The 23,078-nt window shown below is 46.3% G+C and overlaps 1 protein-coding gene across 1 annotated transcript in view; it reads right to left on the reverse strand.

The window, feature by feature from the left end:
- The window catches only part of Kuz (zinc-dependent metalloprotease kuz), a 56,661-nt gene that overhangs the window by 13,841 nt on the left and 19,742 nt on the right, over positions 1–23,078 (reverse strand). The window contains exons 2-11 of the mRNA XM_077707515.1: positions 20,069–20,210; positions 17,557–17,678; positions 15,060–15,346; positions 10,708–11,070; positions 9,381–9,576; positions 5,732–5,916; positions 5,008–5,185; positions 3,272–3,422; positions 1,984–2,082; positions 1,388–1,581 (exon numbers count right to left, since the gene is read on the reverse strand). Of these exons, the coding sequence (XP_077563641.1) occupies positions 1,388–1,581; positions 1,984–2,082; positions 3,272–3,422; positions 5,008–5,185; positions 5,732–5,916; positions 9,381–9,576; positions 10,708–11,070; positions 15,060–15,346; positions 17,557–17,678; positions 20,069–20,210 (1,917 nt within the window). The remainder of the gene's footprint in view (positions 1–1,387; positions 1,582–1,983; positions 2,083–3,271; positions 3,423–5,007; positions 5,186–5,731; positions 5,917–9,380; positions 9,577–10,707; positions 11,071–15,059; positions 15,347–17,556; positions 17,679–20,068; positions 20,211–23,078) is intronic.

The raw sequence follows: 23,078 nt of genomic DNA on the forward strand, positions 1-23,078 counted from the left end.
TATCGTTATTTGCAATCTGGAGAACCCAATCAGCTCAAGAAGAATGGCTACCTTTAGGAGCAGGTTTTGGATCGCTCACTTTTTAAAACAGTCGCGGTTTTTTTAAAGCAACCTAACAACATACATATATAGACGTGTCAGAGAAATCAAATCCCAATGCAGAAAGGATGAGTTCAAAGAATAAAAAGAAAGGAAAGAATACCTTTGTTAAATGTTGCTTTACTCTGAGACATCACTTAGTCATAAACAGAGGTCACATATAATACCCTTACACTAAGAAAAAGCTTCTCGTATTTGCGCATTTGCTGCCGATAATTGTTACGCTTCAAGGCACTTCATGCACACAAACGTATAGCTAAATAACAAATGGTCAAGCAAACCACGGTGCTTTCTCCACTCACGACCCGCATTGCGGCATCACGTGCCAACTAATCTTTGCTCGCAGTCACAAAACTTTTGCAGCCCCACCTATGCAGCAATGCACTCCCCACAGCACAGCCTCAAAAAAGCACTGCCCAAATGAAAAAACGGCCGTTACACAGTTTCGGCAGATCACATCTACACTTCCAAGCGATCACAGTTAATAAGGCATCCCAGGGAAAGCCACATTGCTGTAAAGCCTCGCACAGATGGAGGTGTCTACCGTCTTCGTCACAAGAGGTATCGGTGGAAAGCATAGAGAAAGTATATATATATATATACCGTAAAGTTCTGACCCCCCCCTCGAAACATCGACCACCCCCCTTGAGGGGTGAAATTTACTAAAAGACTCCAAACATCGCCATCCCCTAAAATCGATGGATGGCTTTAGCGCCGATGAGCGAACAAAATAAACGCGAATCATCTATTCATGTGTTGATGCGGTCGCTTATTTGCCCTTTCCACACTCTAGCCGAAAGTTCTCCCTTCTCCGCAGTTTTGGTCAGCGGTGCGGCCACATTTTCTAGTTTTTCGCACCTGACCCGAAAGATCGCCCATCCCATATTTTTCACTTCATATCTCTCCTTTGGGTGGGCGTGTTTTCGGAACTTCTCGGCAGGAGGTGAAATGGCCCACTCTGGCAGGCGCAGGTGAGCTGCCAGGTAATGCCACACTGAAAACCAACGCGGGCTACAAAGCTTTGCAGCTGCGACGGCAAAGAGGATAGCAACACCTGATGGGCAAAATGATAGCGACTACAGATTATTCCGGGGATGCGCAGCGAAATACTAATTGCGGCGCAACCGCTCAGTGTCTTCTCTTGCGACAGATGCTGCCCGCTTATCCTAGGCTGCTTGTGGCATTATCTGGCAGTCCTATGAAGTGCCATTTCCCCTTCCACCTCGTTCATACTCTGTGGTGGAGATGGAGGGTGGCAGAGAGAGAAGGAGGGGAAGAGAGTGCCGACCTCTCTCCTGGCAGGCGACCTCGCACATCTTGTCAGGCGAGGGGTTGGAGTCGTCGGTGAGGGAGCACTCCTCCATGCCGTACTTCTCGCAGATGGAGCCACTGCACTCCCCGCTCCAGCACACCTGCGTGCCGTTGTTGCACTCCGTCTTGTTGCGCTTGTGCACGGGCTCGGGGCAGCTCGCCTGGCGACCAGTGGAGGGGGCAGCGCAGCAAGTCAAGGCGTCCATACAACACCACGCAGCAGTCGTTGGCCACATTGCCTACTTGGCGAGCTGAACTTTCTGCAGCTACATCCGTGCTAACAGGTTCCACCACTAAAAACGGGCTCACATCAGACGCACGTTCCTGCGGACAAACCCTGTTAGGTTTGGTCAAACTTGTAGAGACACTTAGCCCTAAAAACTTTTCCTAGATATTTTCCAAGAGATGAATGATAATGACAACAGCTTTGGAGTTGCACACTGCGCAAAACAGACCGCTTTTCCCGAGGTTTTAAAAATGTGAAGCTACACGTGCTCAGCTTTCTGCAGTGCTGCACGGAATAAGTGGCGCGAACGCGGGCAACGGACAGGTGACCATCGAGCAAAAGGATATTCGCAGAAGGACAGTTCGGTGCAGTCAGACTCCAGCTTGCACAGCTTTTCCTTGCTCTCGAAGTTGCATGTGTCGGTGCAGCAGGGGCCTTGGCTGGGACTGCAAATGTGGGAGTGACATCACGAGGTCACATCACCAAAAGGAACAGGTAACAAAGAGTGCAAGTGACACATCACTGCAGTAGAATTCTCAGAGCTCAAGGTGCTAAAAGCTGTGCAGGAAAGACAAAAATAAGTCTAGGCAACCAGAATCAGGTGAACAAGTGGAATTTTGTAGTGGCAATCATTTGTCAGCAATGTGTCAGAACGAATTGTTTTTATAACTCAGCAGCAAATTATTTATGCTGCCGGCCACTCACTCAGAGTTTGGTATAATGGCTTTCTTTAAAAAAGTGTAGAAAGTTGCTTTCTCTAACAATAGTAACCCACCTAAGGTATTTTTTATGCGCTACAAAAACACGTGCAGCAACGAGCTCCTAAGTGCGTAATTTTGCAAACCAAATATGGCATTCATGTGGTGGTAGCAATGCTCTCATGAGATACAGAGCTAACAAAGACGTTTCAATAACGTTCCTACGATGAAAGAAAAAAAAGAGAAATAAAGAAAAGAAAAGATACGCGATACAGAAAAACTGCTTGAACATTACAGTGGGACGGCCGAGTTAGAACTGATTCATTGTAAGACTTTGCACTACACAAACAGGGTCATTCAGCGATACACACAAACAGTCATCTGTGTGTACCTTTCACTGTCCCCGTTTGCATAACACAGTTTTACACTGCTCAAATCAATGTTTAAATTTGCCAACTAAATTTGCTGATTGGAGTAAATTTGTTTTTAGAAGTTGAACTGCCTACTTTGGTAGTCCTCCTGCACAACTGGAAGTGCAACAAACCACGATTCTAACCAAAGTTGGCCTAGTATAGATATGATCAGTGAAACCTCTCCATGGCATTTCATCCAGACACTGCTTTTTGGAAAAGATTGATGATAGTAGGGTTTAAAGCGCCGATGCAACGCAGGTGATGAGGCGCGTCGTAGCGGAGGGCTCCGGATTAATTTTGACCACCTGGGGATCTTTAACAAGCGCCGAAATCTCGAACACACGGGCGTTTCTGCTTTTCGCCTCCATCAGAAAAGTGGCCGCCGTAGCCGGGAATCGAATCCGCGACCTCGTGCTCAGCAGCACGACGCCATAGCCACTGAGCCACCGTGGCGGGTTGCTTTTCGGAAAAGGTCGCAAACGGTCTCAATGCAGGAGGAGCAGCAGCAGAGTGCGCGACAGTACCTGCAGATGGCGCGGGGCTTGCGGGTGCAGCCCTTGCCCGTGTGCTCACGCGGGTAGCAGCACGACTCCATGCACTCCTGCTCCTCGTAGCCACAGTCGCACTCCTCGTCCCCTTCCACGATCTTGTTCCCGCAGAAGGGGCCCTCGTCCTCTGCAAACACCGGACAACAGGCGTCAACGGCCGCTTGCGGAGGGGAGCCACACCCCATCATTACACCAGAACACATTACCAGTAAGAATGAGATCCCCAAGCGGTGTCCCAAGTCTGAGAAGATCACCAGGGATTCGGAGTTTTGAAACGGACAGGTCTGGGAGCACAACAATGTAGTACAAGCATTCTTGGAGTTTCGGGTTTCCTGGATATCAGCTCTAAACCTGAAAGCTAAACAAAGCCCATTTCCTCCCTCCAAAAAGTTTGGCCCATCAAAATGGAAAAACTGCTTCTCTCCTCTCATTACGGAGGCAATGAAAGCCATTCTTAAATGCTCATTTTTAAAAATATTCATCAATTAGCAAAACAAAGGGGAAACAAATGGGGTGCTCAATGTGAACACAAAATCAAGGAATGACTACTCCAGCTTACGCCATCTGTGGCATTAAAAAGGAGGACTAGAATGCCAACAAGAGATTTACAACCAGAAAGCCTGCGGCACCAGCAACACAAGTCAGCTAAGTCCATTCCACCTCACCCACTTACTTAGTTCTGCAGCTTGAAGCGAGGCACATTTTTTCAGTACACAGTCGAGTCCACTTATAACGATACCGTTTATAACAATATATCGGATGTAACGATAAACAACTTGGGCCCCGTCAGCTTTTGTATGCGTTCTATGGTAACAGAAAGTGCTTATTACAACGCTCCTATGCCGCAATATCAGATATAACGATTGAATCCAGTTTAAGGATGCACTGATAATGCGAGTTGCCGCAGGCTCTCCGCGCCGACCGCACCGGCGGCATGTTCCGTGATATGCTTCGCATCCCATCCACCCCTCAGAAAACGAGTCGATTGTGCCGCTTACTTCCTAAGGAAGCGAAGGGCCTGAGGAAGCGAGGGGAGGAGGGGAGCAGTTCAATAAACGTTTATTCTCTCTCTCTTCCTCCTGACCCCCATCCTGGTGCCGCCGCTTTGGCGTTGTCCCCGCACCCACTCGCTTGCCCCCGCGTTTGCTTGTTGTGTCACATGCGCACCACTTGAATTAGGCTGGGTGCCTCTTCCACTGCCTCTGTTTTTCCGTGGAAGGGACACGAGGGCCAATGTTTCGGAAATGTCCGAGTTCCTCGCTGAAAAGGCAATCGTGCGGATAAATGCTGCGGACACCAAGGATGATGACGTGATTGCGCAGCCTACTCGGGTGGCGTCTTCGCAAGAGGCCCAACGTATGATGCAGTCCATAAGTGGCTTCGTTTCTGCCAAGGACCTTTTGCTCAGCTAGGTGAAGCACTTATAGATACTTTTGAAAAAAAGACGTGTGCAGCAGCTTCGCATGCAGCAAACAAAGCTGACTGACTATGGCTTCTTTTCTGCAAATAAGTAGTTGTACGACCTTGCTTGCATGCAAATGAAATGCTTTGAGCTCTGTTTTATCTATTTATTTCGCAACCCGCTCATAACATTTATCGGTTATAACGATGGCATTTTGTTGGCACTTGAATATTGTCATGAGTGGACCATACTGTACTCCCACAGCCTTGTTCACACTCTGCTTGGACACCCTTTTCCCGACACTGCTCACCTTGGAAGCAGTTCTCCTTCTGCTCCCCGCGCAGGATGGCGGAGAGGACGGCGGAGATGTTGCGGATGCTGCAGGGCGAGAAGCGCTGGTTGTTCAGCTGGTGGCCCTGGGTGGCGCTGGCGTACATGATGTAATTGCCGTAGCTGCCCCCCGGCACGCACTCGGGTGGGTAGTCGTGCTGCGGAAACGGGGCACGGGTGGAAAGAAAAGGCCGTTACGGTCAATCCTTCGACGTCAAGCTCCCTTATAGCGAACAGACCAAGCAGGCAAACGCCTGCATCTCAACCTTACCCTCCTTCATTGCCTTCACACTGTCTGGGAAAGGAACAACAAAAATTTCACAATTTAAACATTCCCGCACCACTGAGTTGCCACAGGAGCGTTCCAAATTGGCATCTACGACGGGTCCATCAAAACTGCACTGTACACTCTGTCCTTTGGTTATCAATCAAACTGCTTGTGCAATGTGCTGTGCAAGTTCACACCCTAAGCACCACAGCTATCAAAATTAGTATACAAATAATCTCGATCCTTTAAAATCTCGTCTGCACACTGGAAAAACAAACGTAGTGATTACGCCCCTTTAGTCAGTTGCGCTGCATTCTTGCCAGCAGATTTGATAATAGTTTTCTTAAAGCACTCGTTATTGCTCATTACATCACCGCCCTCCAACAAATACCCACGGCTGCCGTGAGTAGGACTTTGAAAGTACTGCGACACTCACGGGCGAGCCAAAGTTGTGTCCAATCTCGTGGGCAAAGGTGATCTCGGAGACCTTGAGCGGGATCTTGGCATTGTGGTTGAGGAAGGTGATGATGCCCGTGTTGAGGCTGCGCTTGACGTTCTCAGACTTGCCATTTATGTTCTCCGAGTACGTTTTGTACTTCTCGCAGATGCCGCCCGACGCACCTGGCAGGGAAAAAGAAAAAAAAAAGAAAAAAAAAAAATCAACGCTGTGTCCTTCTTTCGGTTCCTTGCGAAAGAAGGTGTCACAATGCAGTGAATATTTCCTCTTACCCCGCTCAAGCTGAACCATTGTAATAATGTACGCAAACTGGTGAAAGAAAGTGGTTACGTTTTAACTTCTGTATCAACTCTAATTTTGACACCTGTTGCGCAGGGAGATTTACGGTGCTAAGGTCCGCACTGACAAAGGCACACCATATTTGTGAGGGGAAAAACAACCAAAATAACCACACGGATAATACTTTACTTTTCTCACACAGACATACACGTAAGACTAGCTTTTTTATAACAAGCAAATAGGAGTAGAGAGAACAGGCAACTGACCGACACTGAAGTAAGGGGAACAGAAAAAGAAAAGCATTTTTAATGCAAGCAAAGCCATCAGGGCACCAAAAATGAATGCTGCAAAGCAATCCCTGCTTAGCAGCCTCCTTCAAACTTAGTGTTGCTGCACTGAGCATTGAATGGTGCATTCAAGTTTGCTGATGCAACGTTAGCACATAGGAAGCACTACTCAATTTTTTTAGAGAGTTTTCTAGGATAACAATCTGCCACGATGGGAATAATGCATGCGTAAAAGCACACACTAAACTTCCTGTTACTACGGTAACACCTTAATACTATATGCCCCGAGCGCTGCCGTTAGGGGCGCCACTGAAATCCCCCTAGCGGCCCGTTACGACAGTAGTCGCAGGAGTCTCCGGACCGCTCACCACTGTCGCCGCTGCTTTTGCAGCACGTTCACGACTGAGATTTGCCGTTTGTATGCCTTCAAAATACATATTAATGTGAAGTAGTCACTCTGTTTGCAAATGTGGTGTATTTATGAAAGTGTAAATATCTTTGACACGATCTTAGTGTGGTACACTCGGTCTGAGTGAGCGCCAGGTGTGTGTCACAGGCCGGCATTGCAAAATCGGCATATGCATGGACCTGATTGTCATTCTACTGGTCTGAATTTTACAAATAGTGTCTCCATAAGCAGCGTTTCCTCAGATGGTCATGCTACGGCTATACACCCCGATGTAAATCGGTTTTGTGCGCTTACATAATCTAGCGGAGCACTCACACCTGACAGCATGCCAGCTATGCTTGTCAATATCATACCTCAGATATTAACCGCTACCCTGGACAAGCCAATGTGGCATAAATTTCACAAACATTTGATGAAAGAAGTATGATGGATAATGTAAAATTGTACTCGGGGATCAGCATACGACAAACAATTTATGCTTGGTCGTCTTGTTGCGAGGTGAGCGCTCGCAAACATTCCTATATCCTCTGCGAGCAGTGCAGAGACGGGCTTATAGTCCACATGCACGACTGAACGCTTCTTCGAAACATCGTCACATGACACAGGGAGGTTGCAGAATCTTGCACAAACTGAAATCAGAGGGCCTTATCAGATACCACACTGTTCCAACGACACCTTTTATCGCTTGTGAACTGCCTACCCTGTATACTTCAAAAGATGCATCCATCGAGTGATAAGCTAATCGTTGGAAGTTGAAAAACAAAAGAATTACTAAAATGTGTGTGATTAATAAAATGTTCATTCCTTGATTTCTCTCTGCATTTGTACACGATAGTTAAGCGTCCCCCCAACCCCCACAGTCTTGCGAAATAGAGGTGCATTTCACACCTAGTTGGTCTGGTGAGCCCTACCAGATGAATGTCTTTAGCATTCCCAAAACTGCACTGGGCTTTTTCATTGCTGTTAGAGCTATTCTGTTTCTTCCGGACTTGCAGACCATTTACCGTGGTTTCATTAACTTTCTTTGGTTCTTGCTATAAAGCGCGAGTGGCCACATACTTAACGACACGCAGCCTTGGAATATACTTTAAGGTTGTTCGTTTTTCGGGTAAACCCCGATTTTACCCAATTTTCACACCCCAAACATGTTTCAGAAGAATCGGGGTAAACGCGATTTCTCCCCGAGTGGACCTTTTCAAAGTAGCAGTCTGCACGATTGTAGGCTGATGGTCCGCCGTTCTCAAACAGTACTATGCTGGAAGCAAGACCCACATGGTGTCGAACTCATTGAGTATTGGCATGACTCTACCGCTCACTACCCTGGGATGGCAAATGCTGCACTGACATTGTTGTGAGAAGCTAATGGGAGCTATGATGTCGAGAGAACTTTCTCCCGGCAGAGACATGTTCAATGATGGGACGGGTCTGGAATGGAGACCGACGTGTACGTTGCGTGTACGTAAACAAGGATGTATAACAAAATCGATGACCAGCTTATCGTGAATAAAATTTTTAATTTCTTGGATGTTATCAATGCTCTTTACCATCATTATTACTGATCCATTTCCAAACAAATGCCAAATTTAGGACAGTATTTGCCAGTAGAGCCTGATGTCCCCCCTTAACCAACTTGAAACAAAAACCAAGTTTTACGCGTTAAGAGTCAAGGAATTCATGATTCCTTCTGATAAAAAATAAACTGAGTGTATTACTGTTATGCATCTGTCGATTCAACCTGGAAAAAACAATATTTCGTAATGATTTTACGAAACAAATCGATTTTCCCCCGATTGTGACTTTGAAAAATAGCACCCAATTTTTACCTCCCCCTTTAAACTTTAAAAAAATATAAAACCCGAAAACAAACAACCCTAAATATATTTAACATTTTTCCGTGGCTTATATTCCCATAAGAGGCACAAGTTATTGTCTGGTATTGGGTAATTGCATCCCCAAATCATATTTTTATACGACGTATATATGCGAAACAAAGCCGCATTCGTTGTCCGCGCTAGCAAATGAAACCAGCCCCTCACTGTGCTAGTATCAGGTCTAAACGGAGCAACAATAGATATACCCTGTCCTGACGTATTCGGAGGTTACTGTGGCGATATGCTGTTGCCGTCGCTGACACCCATAAGAGTGGCCAAGAAGCGCAAAGAACTGCGCACCCGGATAGCTCATGTTGGCGTTCCAGACCTCTACCAAGACGCATCTGTTTTTGGAAGTGCCCCCAACGTACTATTTCCTCCCAGAAGTCATGATAACAAGTTGTTGAGGTCATGGAAAGACAAAAAGAAGCGAAAGAGAACCAAAACACTGCACGAGCCTCTATCAGCCACGCAGCGCTCATCCCGTAAACACTGCGGAGAAGCGGCGGCAGGCGGCACAGCTATCATGAAGCTCGAGGTGTATAACAAACTTCAATAGAACAAAATCCTTGCTATAACGAAGCTAAAATATATGCAACCAGATATCCATTTGGTTACATACTATACAAAAATACCGCGGCCATGCAAACAAAGAGCAAATGTAATGTGACCTGAGGAAGTTTTTGCACTTTCCCCAATAAACTCCACAATTCGAGGTTTGACATTCCTCCCTAACAGCTTGCACAAATCTTTGAGGCAATCGGCGGATAATTTAGACTCACCGTTGACGGAGGCGACCCAGGCCAGACCGAGGGTGCCGTGCTGGAAGTCCCTGAAGGTCCACACGTAGGCCAGGCAGAAGTCATCGTGGTTGGACAGCGAGTTGAGGTTCAGGAAGTTGGAGGCGTCCAGGTTGCCCGCACAGAAGGGGTTTGTCCGCCGGTGACGGTCGTCGTAGCACGCAGACGAGTCGTTGATCTGCAATGGAAGAACGCACGTTAGCTAGGGACAGTCTCGGGGCTCTCCACACTTGAACCAGCTTAAGAGAAGCCTTGCTCGCACCAAAGGTACAGGAAGGCTAAGCACAAGGAATGAATAGTCTTCCTGGCACAAGAGCGCATTAGCGATGAAAACACAACTACAATCACCGTCAGTGCAGTTTTGAGAAGTTTATCAAACAGACAGCTTTCCTCTCGTCAGCAGTCGACAAAATGTTTCACCAAGCTTCGCTATCTCTAAGGGGAAGGGCTCTCTGTCCTAAGCCACATGCCTTCAATTCTCCCCTGCCACAAACACTGCCCTATAAGAACCCGTCACATGACACGTGCCTGCCACAGTATGGTGCAACTCATGGTTTAGAGGTGCCACAAAGCAACCTTTCCTGAGGGAAGAATGTAGCATTCTTTATTTTAACTTTTTAGTATGCATTTCATGATGCGAACAAGGCAAGTTTCGGAAGGGAAGTGTGTAATGTCCATATACTCCGTCAGACACTGACCAACATAGCTGGCAGACCAAAAGTCACACTTATGATGCTTCGCTGGGTGACAAAACATCACGTATCCTTGTACTCATAATAGTCAGAGTGATACAGACTGTGTCTGCAGGAATACTGAAGTGGGGTAGTTAAAGAATTCTTGGTAAGACAAGAAATTAAAGCGTCTTTAATAATTCAGCCTCTCAAGAAACTACATATAAATGGACCATAACAACAAGGCAAAAATGGAGAAGGAAATAAATTAAATAAATAAAAGCATTCAAAATAATGCAAGCACTGAACGGGTGTTACAGCCGTTGAAAACCCAAATCTTGACGAGTGCAAAGACAGAACTAAAATTTAAAAAAAGGAAGCAATAAAACACAAGCTATTATAGATATAGTAGAAAGAAGACATGACAAAATTTCAAGTTTATTGGCACCATCAGTGAACAGTGCTAGCAGCTTACAGTCACTGTGGAAATAAGACTTGGACACCTCCAAGAACACGAAACCAGTAACACCCAGCACTGCCTCCCAGGGAGACGAATAAGAGCCAGGTATCGCTACCCTCCCAGGACTAGGTGAAAAGGGAAGGGTAAGGCAGACAGTGGGAACAGAGGCTCCACTGACCCGTATGCGCTGTACGGCGAACTTGATGTCGCGGATGCCGTTGAAGTTGGTGGAGCGGTAGATGCGGCTGGCGGCCTCGACGTGCTGGGCAATGAGGGAGGAGATCTCCTCGCGCGCCTTGTTGGGGTCCCTGCCCGTGCTGATGATGTGGTCCCACAGGTAGGTGTCTGTCTGCACAAACAGGTTGCACACGCGCCGCTTGGGCAGGTAGCTCGACCCGCCGCTGCCGGCCCCCAAGTGCAGGCCGCCTGCCGCTGCCGACCGCAGGTACTTGGCCTGGGGGGCCTCCGTCAGGTGGTGGTGGTCATCGGGGCTCGATGGCGGGGAGCGCACCGTCCGGCGAGGCTTGCTCCGGCTCTCCTTCTGGGAAGGGCAAGGGGAGAGAGAGAACGTTTATTAAAACTACCAGGGAAGAGGCAAGGGAGAAACAGCTATGGGCAGCGGGTGGTCATCCTATTTGGGTAGGCCAAGTAGGAAGAAACGGATACATTTTATGGGCCCCCCCGCAGCATGGCAGCCTTGTAGACAGCACCCTCGCGGACAGCCGACTAGGAGATATGCATGACCCTCTATTGCCTTTGATCAGTACAAAGATTATGCACCAATGTGGTGGTGTGAGGAGGGTTTACAAGCCATAAACAGACGTGTTTTAACACGAAAGTGTTTTATTCCCTGCTACACAAAGATTTTGGTGACATGATATCCATCACGGAAGTGACGTCGCCAGAAAAAGTGCAATTGACGCAGCGGCGCCCCGTTTCGATTCCACGACTCTCTGGCCGCGACAGGAGGTACGAAACGTGCTGCCGACTGCGCTACGAACGGACGCGTGAATGGGACGACAAACGCGCCTTATAGCCTTGCAGATGGTGCTGCGTGGCCTCTGCGATCTGCTGCCGGCCGCCGGACCCGGTCCGCTGCTCCTTTGCTCCTTTCGCTGCAGCGGACCATGTGTTCACCAAACGATTCGCTGACAACCCGTTTCTTTTCGTTCGCGAGGACGGTTTGCAAGCACCTGTGGTTTCAGTCAGATTTACGCAATGCTCCGGGGCATGCAATCCAGTGTCTAACGTTGATGCGTCTAACGGTGCCATACCGACGAAATATCAATAGCGACGTGCAAGTTCATATCGATGCACAATAAATATTCAACTGCTCATGGGAAGGTACATTTCACTTTTGTGTTTTACCGGTTCCTATGGAAGAGCAAACAACCACATTTTTATTGTATGCCCTGAATCACTATACCCTTCTGTGTCATCCCAGTCCTTGGTGGCAACCAGCTGAGATAATTTTGGACTAGCTTAAACAGGACAATCAAAGGGATCCAAGTGAAATTCATTTTTCCCTGTGGTGCATTTGTGGCCAACCACGTGACTCAGGCTGTCCCTGCTATCTCATGATTATCCTTGAGTGTGACAGCACACTTGCTTGCTTGAACTTTGGTTTGAACCTGCACTTTGCGCAGTGGGCTGCTAGATGGCCCGGCAATTGCAGTCGATTGCAAACATAGTGTTAAAGTGCGCAGTTAGAGTTGTTTATAGAATTCCATTCCCCTGTGGTGGATCCTACATAGGACAAACGGGATGGCAGATTGCGGGAACACACAATGCTTGCAATCGACTGCAATCGCCGGGCCTTCTAGCAGCCCACTGCGCAAAGTGTGGGTGCAAACCAAAGTTCAAGCAAGCAAGTGTGCTATCTTGCTCAAAGGAGCAAAGGGTTCAGGAAGTGATTAAGGCCTTCAGCGTGCCCACAATAGCACTCAACGATAAGGAGATAACAGCGATGAAGCAAAAAAAAAAAAAAATCCCATGGCACGTGAGTGCATGCACACAAAGATATCTTGTTTAACCTATTTCAGAAAGAATGCACACTCCCCATCACGTGCTTATAACTAACGGTCATTTGATTGCCCACCATCATATCGTTTTACTGTCCCTCGTCCAAGTATGCAGCGCACACCAGTATTGAACTCTAGACTATACCAGCTAGGCCCCCCAAAAAAACCTTCGATAACATGATTTTTTTTCTTCACAATACAACCCGCGCTCAAGTATTTGCGCTACTTAATTATCTCTCAGCCTCCCCTCCCATGAAATCCACCGTAAAGTTTCTCGGCTCTGCCTTTTACACAAGCTACACTATAATTTCCCCACACAACGCAGTACAGTTTTCCTCCCACCGGCCTGTTCATCGCGTCGCCTCTTATTAACTCGTTAATTTTATAGTGTTTACACGGGTCAAATAATGCTTTCACTGAATCGTTTTTACCTGCAGCCATTAAAGGTTGGAATAACCTGCCCGAAACATAGTCAACGAACGCAACCCCTTAACGTTCAAGCAATTAATCTCAGCTCATTTCAGTTGTTGTTAGCTTTTTGAGTGATACTGTTCCTTCCATGTATTTATATATTTGCCTATGTTGCTGTCATTTTATTATGAACCTGTCTCTGTACCATCGACCATCAACCATTACAGAATTTTGTACCTGCCCTCCTGTTATGTTATACCCCTCAAGGGGCCCTCAAGGGTACAATACATGATGATGACGATTCAGCTTACATGAGTGCAGCTGAAAAGTATCATACAAGCATAGAGGCAAAACTTGGCTAACATTCTTTTCTCCTTGGCTAGTTTTAAAAATGCGTGCTGATGCTTGTGGCCTAGCTGGCTTTGTTTCCTATGATACACACCTCTGACAAGCCTTTTAGAAGTCAAGAGCGAGGAAGCAATTTTCCCTGAACCTTGCCTCAAAGCACTACCACCTAGTAGCACTGAGCAACGACCAGAGTCAAAATTAACAAGCACTTGCAAAGCCTATAGATGACATGATTTTTATGACCCTGGAAGACGTACGACCAAATAATCTCGCTTCTCTAAGTTGAGGTGCCCCTTTCGTCGTATGCATAATTACTTTTTTGAGGGCGGCACGACGATTACTTCGAAATTGAGTTTCACCAGTATTCAAAGCTTTTTTTCGAACACGCCAAAGTGGCGCTAGTGAACTCTTAGTTTCAGCAAAGAGTTTGCTTCGGCGAACTCTTATCATTCACATTGTGAATGCAGCAGTGAGCCTAGCACAGAGCTCTCTACAACTCATCTTGGAGTATTTACACAGTTTAAAACACAAAACAAGCGTTAAATAGACGAACGGTAAGTAAGGACTGATAAAAAATAAGAAGAGAACTTGGCAAACAGAAGATAAGAGAGACAATTGCAGCCTAATTTTGGTTAGAAAAAAATTACGTGTGTCAACGACGATTACATAAAATATGGGGCGACTTTTACCGGCATTTTGCGGGGAAGAAAATTTATGTATATCCCAGTGAATACAATTTTGGAGGCCTTAAACATTCACCAAGACTGTCCATACATTAGCAGTCCCACCCTGAGCTTCTACTACAAAAACCAGTCGCCGCGACACAGACAATCCCACGACTTTGTGCCCACAACTACTTAAAGGGGCCATGTAGAGAAAATACAAATTTGTTTTATTCGAAAGATTTCGTGTTTTTATACTGCCCCTAGCACTTGTCCGGCAGCAAACAATGCTATATTCACTGAGAAATGAATAGATTTAGGTTAAAATTTTGATTCTCCCGCCAAATCGTGTGTTTTCCTGACGTCTGTCATGAAGTCACAAGGGTGGGTATTCAAACGCACTTCCAGTGTGTCATTAGGCTCTGCAGCCTTGCTTACAGTCAGTCCTCTCAGATGGCACTACTATATGGAGCCGCAGACTGTTGACCGCCGTTGCTCTATTTTTGACCGTATTTGTGCTTGTTTTTGTTACGGTAGAAAGCTTAATCGTTTCGTGAAACATAGGGTATGCTCGACCAACAGGGTTACATAATACAACATTGGTAACGCCAATCGGCCAGTGTGGCGTAAGAGAACTCCAAAGCGGTGGACTGCTGCGCAGCTAAAACGAACATAGTGTGCCCAGTACCAACAGCAGTGCATATCAGTACTTCTATGTTTACGTGTATTTTCGTAACTTTCATTGTTTACCCCACCATTCTTACTGCTATAAAAGAAATGTGCCCTAAAAGTGCAAATAGCTCGTTCGGCAAGCACATAAGCCCTGCCTAATTTGAGTTTGCTTTAGCCGGCCTCAGCCAATCGCACAGTTGGGCATATGACATCACAGGTTCAGCTGCGGTTGCATGGCCATTCCCTTTTTTCCTAATTATATGGCTTATTTGAGCGAAGTGTGCACTAAAAGTGCTGTCAGTATGATTCTAGCGAGGCAATCTTTCGAATGAACCAACCTTGCGTTTTGTCTGCACGACCCCTTTAACCACTAACCAGCGCGGCAGATGCCCCAACAGACACAGCGCAGCGCTCACCTCCACGTCTGGCACAGCGCTGTTGGCGACGGTGTCCATCCAGTGCCGCACATCTTCCGTGATGCCACAGCCTGGCCGAGCGTCGTTGCTGTTTCTCTCGACGTCGTTGGTGTCGCCGCCCGGGTGCATCTCCACGTCGCTGGCCGCGTACATGATGGAGTGGTAGGGCTTGGCCTCAGCAAAGTACCTGTCCGAACGCTCCACATAGTAGTGGCCCAGGGGCGTCTCAATGCGCCCCTCAAAGATGCCATCGTGCAGGGCCCCAAACACGTGGCTCGACGGCTCCCCTGCGCCGAGAGTGGAGGGGGGGGGGGGGTACAACAACCGTGAGGCATAGCCGGTTGACGTTTTTGACGTTTTGTTTATGTTTATTGACAGAACAACGTTCAATTGTGGTTTGTATTGGTGCCAAGGAAAAAGGCGACACTGAAAGCCACCCGACTGGGCCTTTGACACCAGACAGTAGACGCTCCAGACAACATGAGCACAACATAATTCACAACACATTGTAAAATATTGAACGCTCAAAACGTATTATATGAAATAAAATATCAATGCTCAAACACATTGCAAAATATCGAGCGCAAACAATGCAAAACACATACAGAGTATCGAACAAGGTACGGCAATATAAGGGAAAATGACAGAACTAGTGGTCAACACATACATCACCAAAATGACACATAACCAGCAAGGCCAAAGGAAGTACATGTTCTTTACGACTGAAGGGACCGAAAACAAAATGTACACAAAAATTACGATTGCTGGAGGAAGTACATTTTACTTAGACTTCCGTAGGCAAGCAAAGAGTGGGAACTCTCCATTGTATCCAGAAATGATGGATATAAGCAATTCAGAAGGTTCGGAATTTGCCATTTCAATAAATTGCACACCATATTTAGCTCTCGATTTAATCTTTACAAAGCTTTTATTTCTGAAATGATATGGTGTATCCGTATTTGTATACTTATCAAAAAACAGCTCACGATTTGCTTTCAATTAAAGAAAAATCATTTCCAACAAACACTGTTTATACAACATTTCTATATGAAGGATCCGGTTGCTACAGCAGTTCCCACATTGCTCACAGAAAAGGACAGCTAATACTTCAGCCTGCATATATTTCATCCCGCAAAGACCACCTTAATGAAGTTGGTGTTCCTTCTTGTCGGACTAACTTATATAACGATTACTTCATCCCAGGAACCAGTGTTGGCTGGAACCACCTTCCTGCCTCGACTACCGCCATTTCAGAACATACCCAATCCAAGACTGCCGCACAAAACCTCACTTGTTAAAGGGACAGACAACTGATTTTTGTCGAGCATATGTTCTCTATCCCAAATGAAAGGGCATCCCTTAAAGCACCTTGACGAGAAACGGTTTTGCTGATAACGCCCTACAACTTTTTAAATCGAAATTTTCAGATCTGTGAGCTGTATGTGTCCTCCCAAAAATAATGCGGCCAACCATGACATACAGTAGCCCGGCAACATACTTTTGTCTGTACGCGAGATGAAAAGCGATATCTAAAAACTTGTCCCCAGCTAAAAAAAATGTGAAACGCAGGCTTTCTAATTCCTTTATGTGTTTTCTTTTTATTCGGTAGTCTACTTTGCACAAAGGCTCCATCTGTTAGGATGGACGATAGGCAGAATCTGGCTTCACGTTGTGGAGGACGGCAGTTCGATTCTCCCCGGGCGCGTCCTTTTTCTTTTTAAGCTGACATTGGCGTATTTGGAAACTTAAATCAAATATTTCGACAGAAGAAAAGCCCCTGACTCGGACAGAATCATCAAAGCTCCTTCACTGGGTCTGTTTACTGAACGCTGCCATTGATTCTGGGCATAATGGCTTAGTTAGCCACACTGAGAGCAACCCAGCGGCGGCGGGTGGCGTGTCTTAAAAATTTTCAAAATAATGTTTAAAATACTTATACAATTTAAACTTATACAAATATATGCGTTAAAGGGTTTCCAATAGGTGAACAAACATTTCAGCAGTTGCAGTAGCTGCTAGGTTTGCAGGTCACGTGACCGGGACACATACTGTAGTGTCAATTTTGCACACTACAAACCGCCACCCTTCAGATTTCGGAAAGTTAGGTGCCAAATTAAAATTTTTTCGCCAATTTGTTTATAAATGGCATGTGGTTACCGGGCTATATAAAACGCTGGCTTTCATATGAGCTAGAGAACATATACGCAACATAAATCGGTGGTCCGTTCTTTTAACGTGTTTAGTAATACTATGCACTCCCTCTCATACACTCCCACTGTTGATTGTCGTAGCACTGTATCCCAACTACCTTCTGTAGTACCTCTTGGCTCTGGAAGAATTGCAAATAAGTAAACGAATAAATGCCGGATGTGAACACACGGCTTCCTTGTATGAAGTCAGTCCCACAACAACAACAACAACAACACAGCCATGCTGTGGATTAGAGAGAAGGAGACTGCGGGTCCAGGTGGCAGGCGATCACGATGGCGGAACTTACCTAGTAAATGCCCAGAGTAAATGTGCGACAGGTCGACAGCCAGCGGCTTCCTGTCGTGGGATTCTATCACAAGGTCATTGCTGAATACAGATGCGTCACGTTTTAACCTCAAGTGGAAGTGTCTGGAACAGATCAAAGCGAGAACACGGTGACGGTGAACAAGCAAGGTCCATGCGTGGCCTGATGGCGGCTGCAAGATGTCGAACAGCACCCCACACTGGACCTGAGCTTATTAGGTGCCGAGTACCTTAGGACTGCACAATGTCCGTCCGCGTCTGTGCACATAGCATTTACAATTGCAAAAAATCACACAGGCACTGGCAGGATTCAAGCCTGTGTCTGGTAGAGCAGACAGAGTTAGTCTTACCCATTGGGCTACGACCGTGAGTTAGTACCCGAGAGTCAAACGGCTTACTCCCTCGCCTGTAACGGTGTGGAGTACCTTAGGACCTCCCAATGTCCGTCTGTGTCCATCCGTGCACACACCACCATCAAGCGAAAATCAAGCGAAATTCGATTTGAGCCGTGAGTTGCAGTTTCATTTGGGGAATAATCAAGGTGCAACTCACGGCTCAAATCGAATGTCACTCGGGGCGCAACTTGGATGCCATTTCGAGTCCCTGTACTCCGCACCCTCGCCATCATCCACGGAGTGGAGATGCTGCCATTTTTTTGCCTCCATTTAATGCAGCTAGGCCCTGTCTTATAATGACGGCAATGGGTGCCTGTTACGGTAATATACTTTAGAATTTTACGCGTAAAAAGTTAGCAGTGAATTCAAAGCTTTGCTTTTTCTGGACCTTGTGTGCACAGTCAAAGTACATAAATTTAAAGGGGCCCTAAATAGGCTTCCGAAGGTCGCCATTTCAATCGCGCAATCGCTAGAGTACCCCTTCACGACAACGTGTACCAAATATTACACCTCTGCCTAAAGCAGGGGCCGCACAAACACGAAAAAAAGATTTCACTTTCTCTCCTGGCTCACCAACCATACCTTGCCGCCACACTTGCGCGCTCTGACGCAGTTCTTTCCGGCTCTGACACGCCTCTATGACGCACGAGACACTGCCCAGTGCGGCGCCGCGAACGCGAACCACAGCGACAGCGCTCACCGTGCAACCGGAATCTGGTGGGCGGAGCATGCGCGTCGAGTGCTAAAAAAAAAAAAAAGCGTGCGCAGGGCTTGGCGCAGCCAATGACTGCACGTACATCAAGGAGGGTGATGGATTGCCCTGTTTCTCTCGGTGGTCTTGCGCCGGGTCGATGACGGCGCAAGACCACCACAGTGCTTCGGAGGAGCTACTAGAGGAGGAGAGCCCCAGGCCTTATGGGCGGCCCCTTTTAATGAGCGATAACTCGGCTAATACTTAACGAATTTAAACAATTTTTGCGGGATGACGTTCCTTGGATAGTACTCCAGTGACTGCGCACGCAAAATCGTAACATTTGGCAGCCTATTTAGGGCCCCTTTAAGGCAAACATGGCATGGTTGCTAGACCTCAACGGGTGGATCACTTGAGCAAATCAAACCACCAAATGTTAACATGAAGCTTTCACAGCAAATGCCAACACTGTTAAGCACGTGAATTATACTGTACAGGTATCCCACGCATCTTAGGTAAGAATAATGATTGATACAAATAGAGCTGCAACCACATTCCTGAACCCCAAGACTACGCACCCAAAAAACGTGCCTAAGAAATTAATCTACACGCACACAGGGAAACTGCTCACAAATGGTATTGTTCAAATAACGACTCTAACTCAACAACCCCATCGAAACTTGTCATCCCCCGAATACACTTTTGAAATGTTTGCCTCTTAATTAAAACGCACATGAGCAAGCAGTGGGTAATAATTAGGCTGGACGCATAACCCTTCGTCCTCATCATCACCATCATCTTATCTACACCCACTGCAGGGCAAAGACCTCTCCCATGGATCTCCATTTATCCCGGTCCTATGCTAACTGCGTCCAATTTACCCCTGCAAACTTATTGATCTCATCTGCCCATCTAACTTTCTGCCGCCCCCTGCAATGCTTGCCTTCTCTAGGGATCCGCTCTGTTACCCTTAATGACCACCGGTTATCTTGCCTTTGCATTACATGCCCTGTTCACGCCCATTTCTTCTTCTTAACTTCCACTAATATGTCGTTAACATGCATTTGTTCCCTGACCCACTCCGTTCTCTTCTTGTCCCTTAACGTTACACCAATCATCTTTCGTTCCATTGCTCTCGGAGTCGTCCCCAATTTAAGTTGAACCCTCTTAGTGAGCCTCCAAGTTTCTGTCCCGTAGGTGAGTACCGGTAAGATGCAGCTGTCATACACTTTCTTCTTTAAGGACAATAGTAAGTTCATTAGTGTAAGCCAAGGACAGCTGGACCGGGAGCTCTATCGTAAATAGCCCGTGTCAAAAGTTAACTGCACGCACAAAGCGACAGCTGCACGCACAAAGCGACAGAACAGACAGTGAGCGAATGCTACGTACACCCGACCGGCAGTGCTCACCTGTTGTGTGAGTGAAATTTGAGGTGCAGTGCTGCGTCCCTATCCTGGGGAGACCTCTTGATGCGCATGTGACGCTCGTGGACGTCATTGTGATTGTACATCAAAGGCTCATAGTGCTTTACAAACCTATTAAGTCTTCTCGCTGCAAAAAGAGAGGGGGCGGAAAGAAAGGACAAAAGGGATTTTTTAGTCCAATATAGCACTGTGCATCAGCGCAAACGACAAAGCAACAACCAATCACTCGTACATCCTTTAATAACGTGCCTTCCAAAGAATGAGTAAGTAGGCAAACGTTACGCAAGGAGGCTTCGTCGTAATGTAGTCCAGTGACCAGTTTTACTTGCATGCCAATTTCTGTTCAAATCTCAAACTGCACCCTCACTGCAGTGCTACATGAGCAAACTGGTGACATGTGACGCATTTATCCAGGTGATCCATTCATGCCTACGCCAATATCCTTGTTGAGCTTCAACAAGACCACTTACTACTCCACCATATTGCAAAAGGAGCAACAATATGCTTCCACTAACATTCGGGAATACACTCCTCACTGCTATTAGAAATATACACATAACATCTGCCTAACACATTTCCCTGTTATTCCAGTTCTGGGTGCTTTAAAAATTCGACACCAAAAGCTCAATTACTTTTTGTTTGAAATGAAAGAAGACATGTACGTCTAAAAGCTCTTTTCTGCTTTCATCCGACCATAAACGGCACGTGGTTTAGAAGTAAATAACCATAACTGTTTTTTTTTCTTCCCCTCCACAAACTTCAAGACCTACACAGCCGTGAGGCGCTGCCATCTAGGGGAAGGTGTAGAAAGTACTGTGCAACTGTCTGGCCTGGTGAGCTGTAAAGTCGATGGCTAGTTTTGTTGCCTAGTCAGTGTGCACTAATAATATCCCACTGTTGCCGCCGGCTATTGCAGAAGATCAGACTTTTGCCGCTAACGTAATGTTATACACTATCACAATAGCAACAAGAACCGACCATTACTGTAGCATTCAGCCGGGGCACTTGTACGCCGAGGCAAAACATTAAGCTACCAAATTGAAACCAAAACGAGGTTCTCACTGCCTGCTTGTCACGTTTAGTAGCTAAATGTTGTGTTTTAAAAAGAAAAACGTATAGTTTTAAATGACATGTTCAACAAAATTTGCCGGAAATATCTTGCTGTTCTCTCCAGAAAAAAAAAAAAAAAAAACACCACTTTACAAGCTCCGGCGGTCCCCATTTGTAGCATACAGGATTTGTAGCACCACAAGTTGTACAAAATAATGTGTGGCGCAGCGGTAGCAGTTTTCATGCTTGTGCCATTTCTGTAATATAACATAGCAACTGCTTTCAACAGTGCGTTGTCAGCAATGCATTCACCGATTTAACCAGCTTGTTTTGGCACTTCAGCATCCCCTTAAGTACATGTTTTTTGCATTGGAATACCAACCACACCTTTTCTTATATATAAAAAAATCTTTAAAGTTGAACAAGCACATCATGCAAAAATGGTATGTGTGGGAATCAGAAATAGCAATGTAATATAAAAATAATTACGATATAAATACTACGTATTACAAGCCATAAGTACAAGGTTTCACACTTCAACTGACAATTCAAACATAATCTAGGAGAACTTTTTCACGCTTTTGAAAGAACATCAGAACATTTGTTCATATTGCCCAGAAAATTGACATTTCATAGAATTGACGGCTAAGTGGCAGTAAACATTCTCTGAAACTGAATTTTCTGAGCAAAGAACACATATACAGTTTGCACATGTACACAGCTGTTTTTATGCAGACTGCATAAAACTGATTTTTTTTTTAGGGGGAACCCAAGAATACATGCGGAAAAATTTTTTCGTTACTGTGAACAGGTTGAAATTTCTGTGCAACAGCAAAATTTTCATTTGAAAAAATTCCCCCTTCAACACTCAAAACAAGACTCATCTGAAGATTTGAGTAACTGCAACATTTCCATACCACATCGCATGCAAACCTGCATACAGATCGTACTATCAGATTTATCAAAATTTAGTTTCACATATTAAAGTGAAACCTGGGCTTATGAGGTGTGTTGTAGTGAAAGTCTACGGGCTAATCTAGACCACCTGGGGATCTTTTACATGGGCTCAAATCTTGACACACATCCGTTTTTCACCTCTATGACAAAAAGAACTGCAGCGACTGGGAATCGAACCCTCGACCTTCTGCTAGGTAGGGAATGGGCTCACTCACTAATACCTGTGCTATACGAGCGTTTGAAAGGACATTTCAGTTGAATGGCCTTCGAAATTTCAACTGCCACCAGAACTGGAAAAAGTTCCACCGCTCTCAAAGTTTCCATGTTCGCCCGCCATGTTTTGTTGTCGCTACTGCTGCCCTGTTTTGTTCTCGACAAAAGCTTAATTTTAAAGCTCGAATGGTCAAAAAGAAAAAAAAAGACAATTATTACTGATCAAATTGATTACAATCACAGGTGCGCACAAAACAGACAGTTTTTTTTTTCTTTCGCATCATCGGTAAGAAAAAAAAATTACGCCCATCTTCCCGCGAGGGAACCCTGATGTGATGCGACGCATCGGGGGGTTCCATTGGTGTTAACGTTGCCTTGAGCGTTTGGACTGACGATGGTATTGGATTGTGTCAGCCCACTCACTGAAGGGACCGTCGCTTCCATCACGTCTTCATCGGAAGAATCAAGTCAAGCACGGAGTCGTCAAGCAAAGTCACGCGGAGTCGAACGAGAGCGAGCGCTGACTGAACCGCCTCAGCGCGCTACCCGCTTTATATTCACAGCGCCTGAAGGAGAGGAGACAGCGGAGGAGAGTCGCGCATGCGCGCACATGCGCACACCGCGCGCGCCGGAGCAGTTGTTAACGCAGTGAAGCGCGCCCAAACAAGCGCGCCAGCTGTGGTATGCTAATGGGCCTGAGGCGGAGTGAGAGTGTTGCACACAGCTGTGGGAGAGAAGAACGGGGGAGGGCTGCGGACGGACGGCGCGACGACGC

This window comes from Haemaphysalis longicornis, unplaced genomic scaffold, assembly GCF_048455015.1.
Source record: "Haemaphysalis longicornis isolate Haplotype H1 unplaced genomic scaffold, Haemaphysalis longicornis Haplotype H1 scaffold_4, whole genome shotgun sequence".
Lineage (NCBI taxonomy): Eukaryota > Metazoa > Arthropoda > Arachnida > Ixodida > Ixodidae > Haemaphysalis > Haemaphysalis longicornis.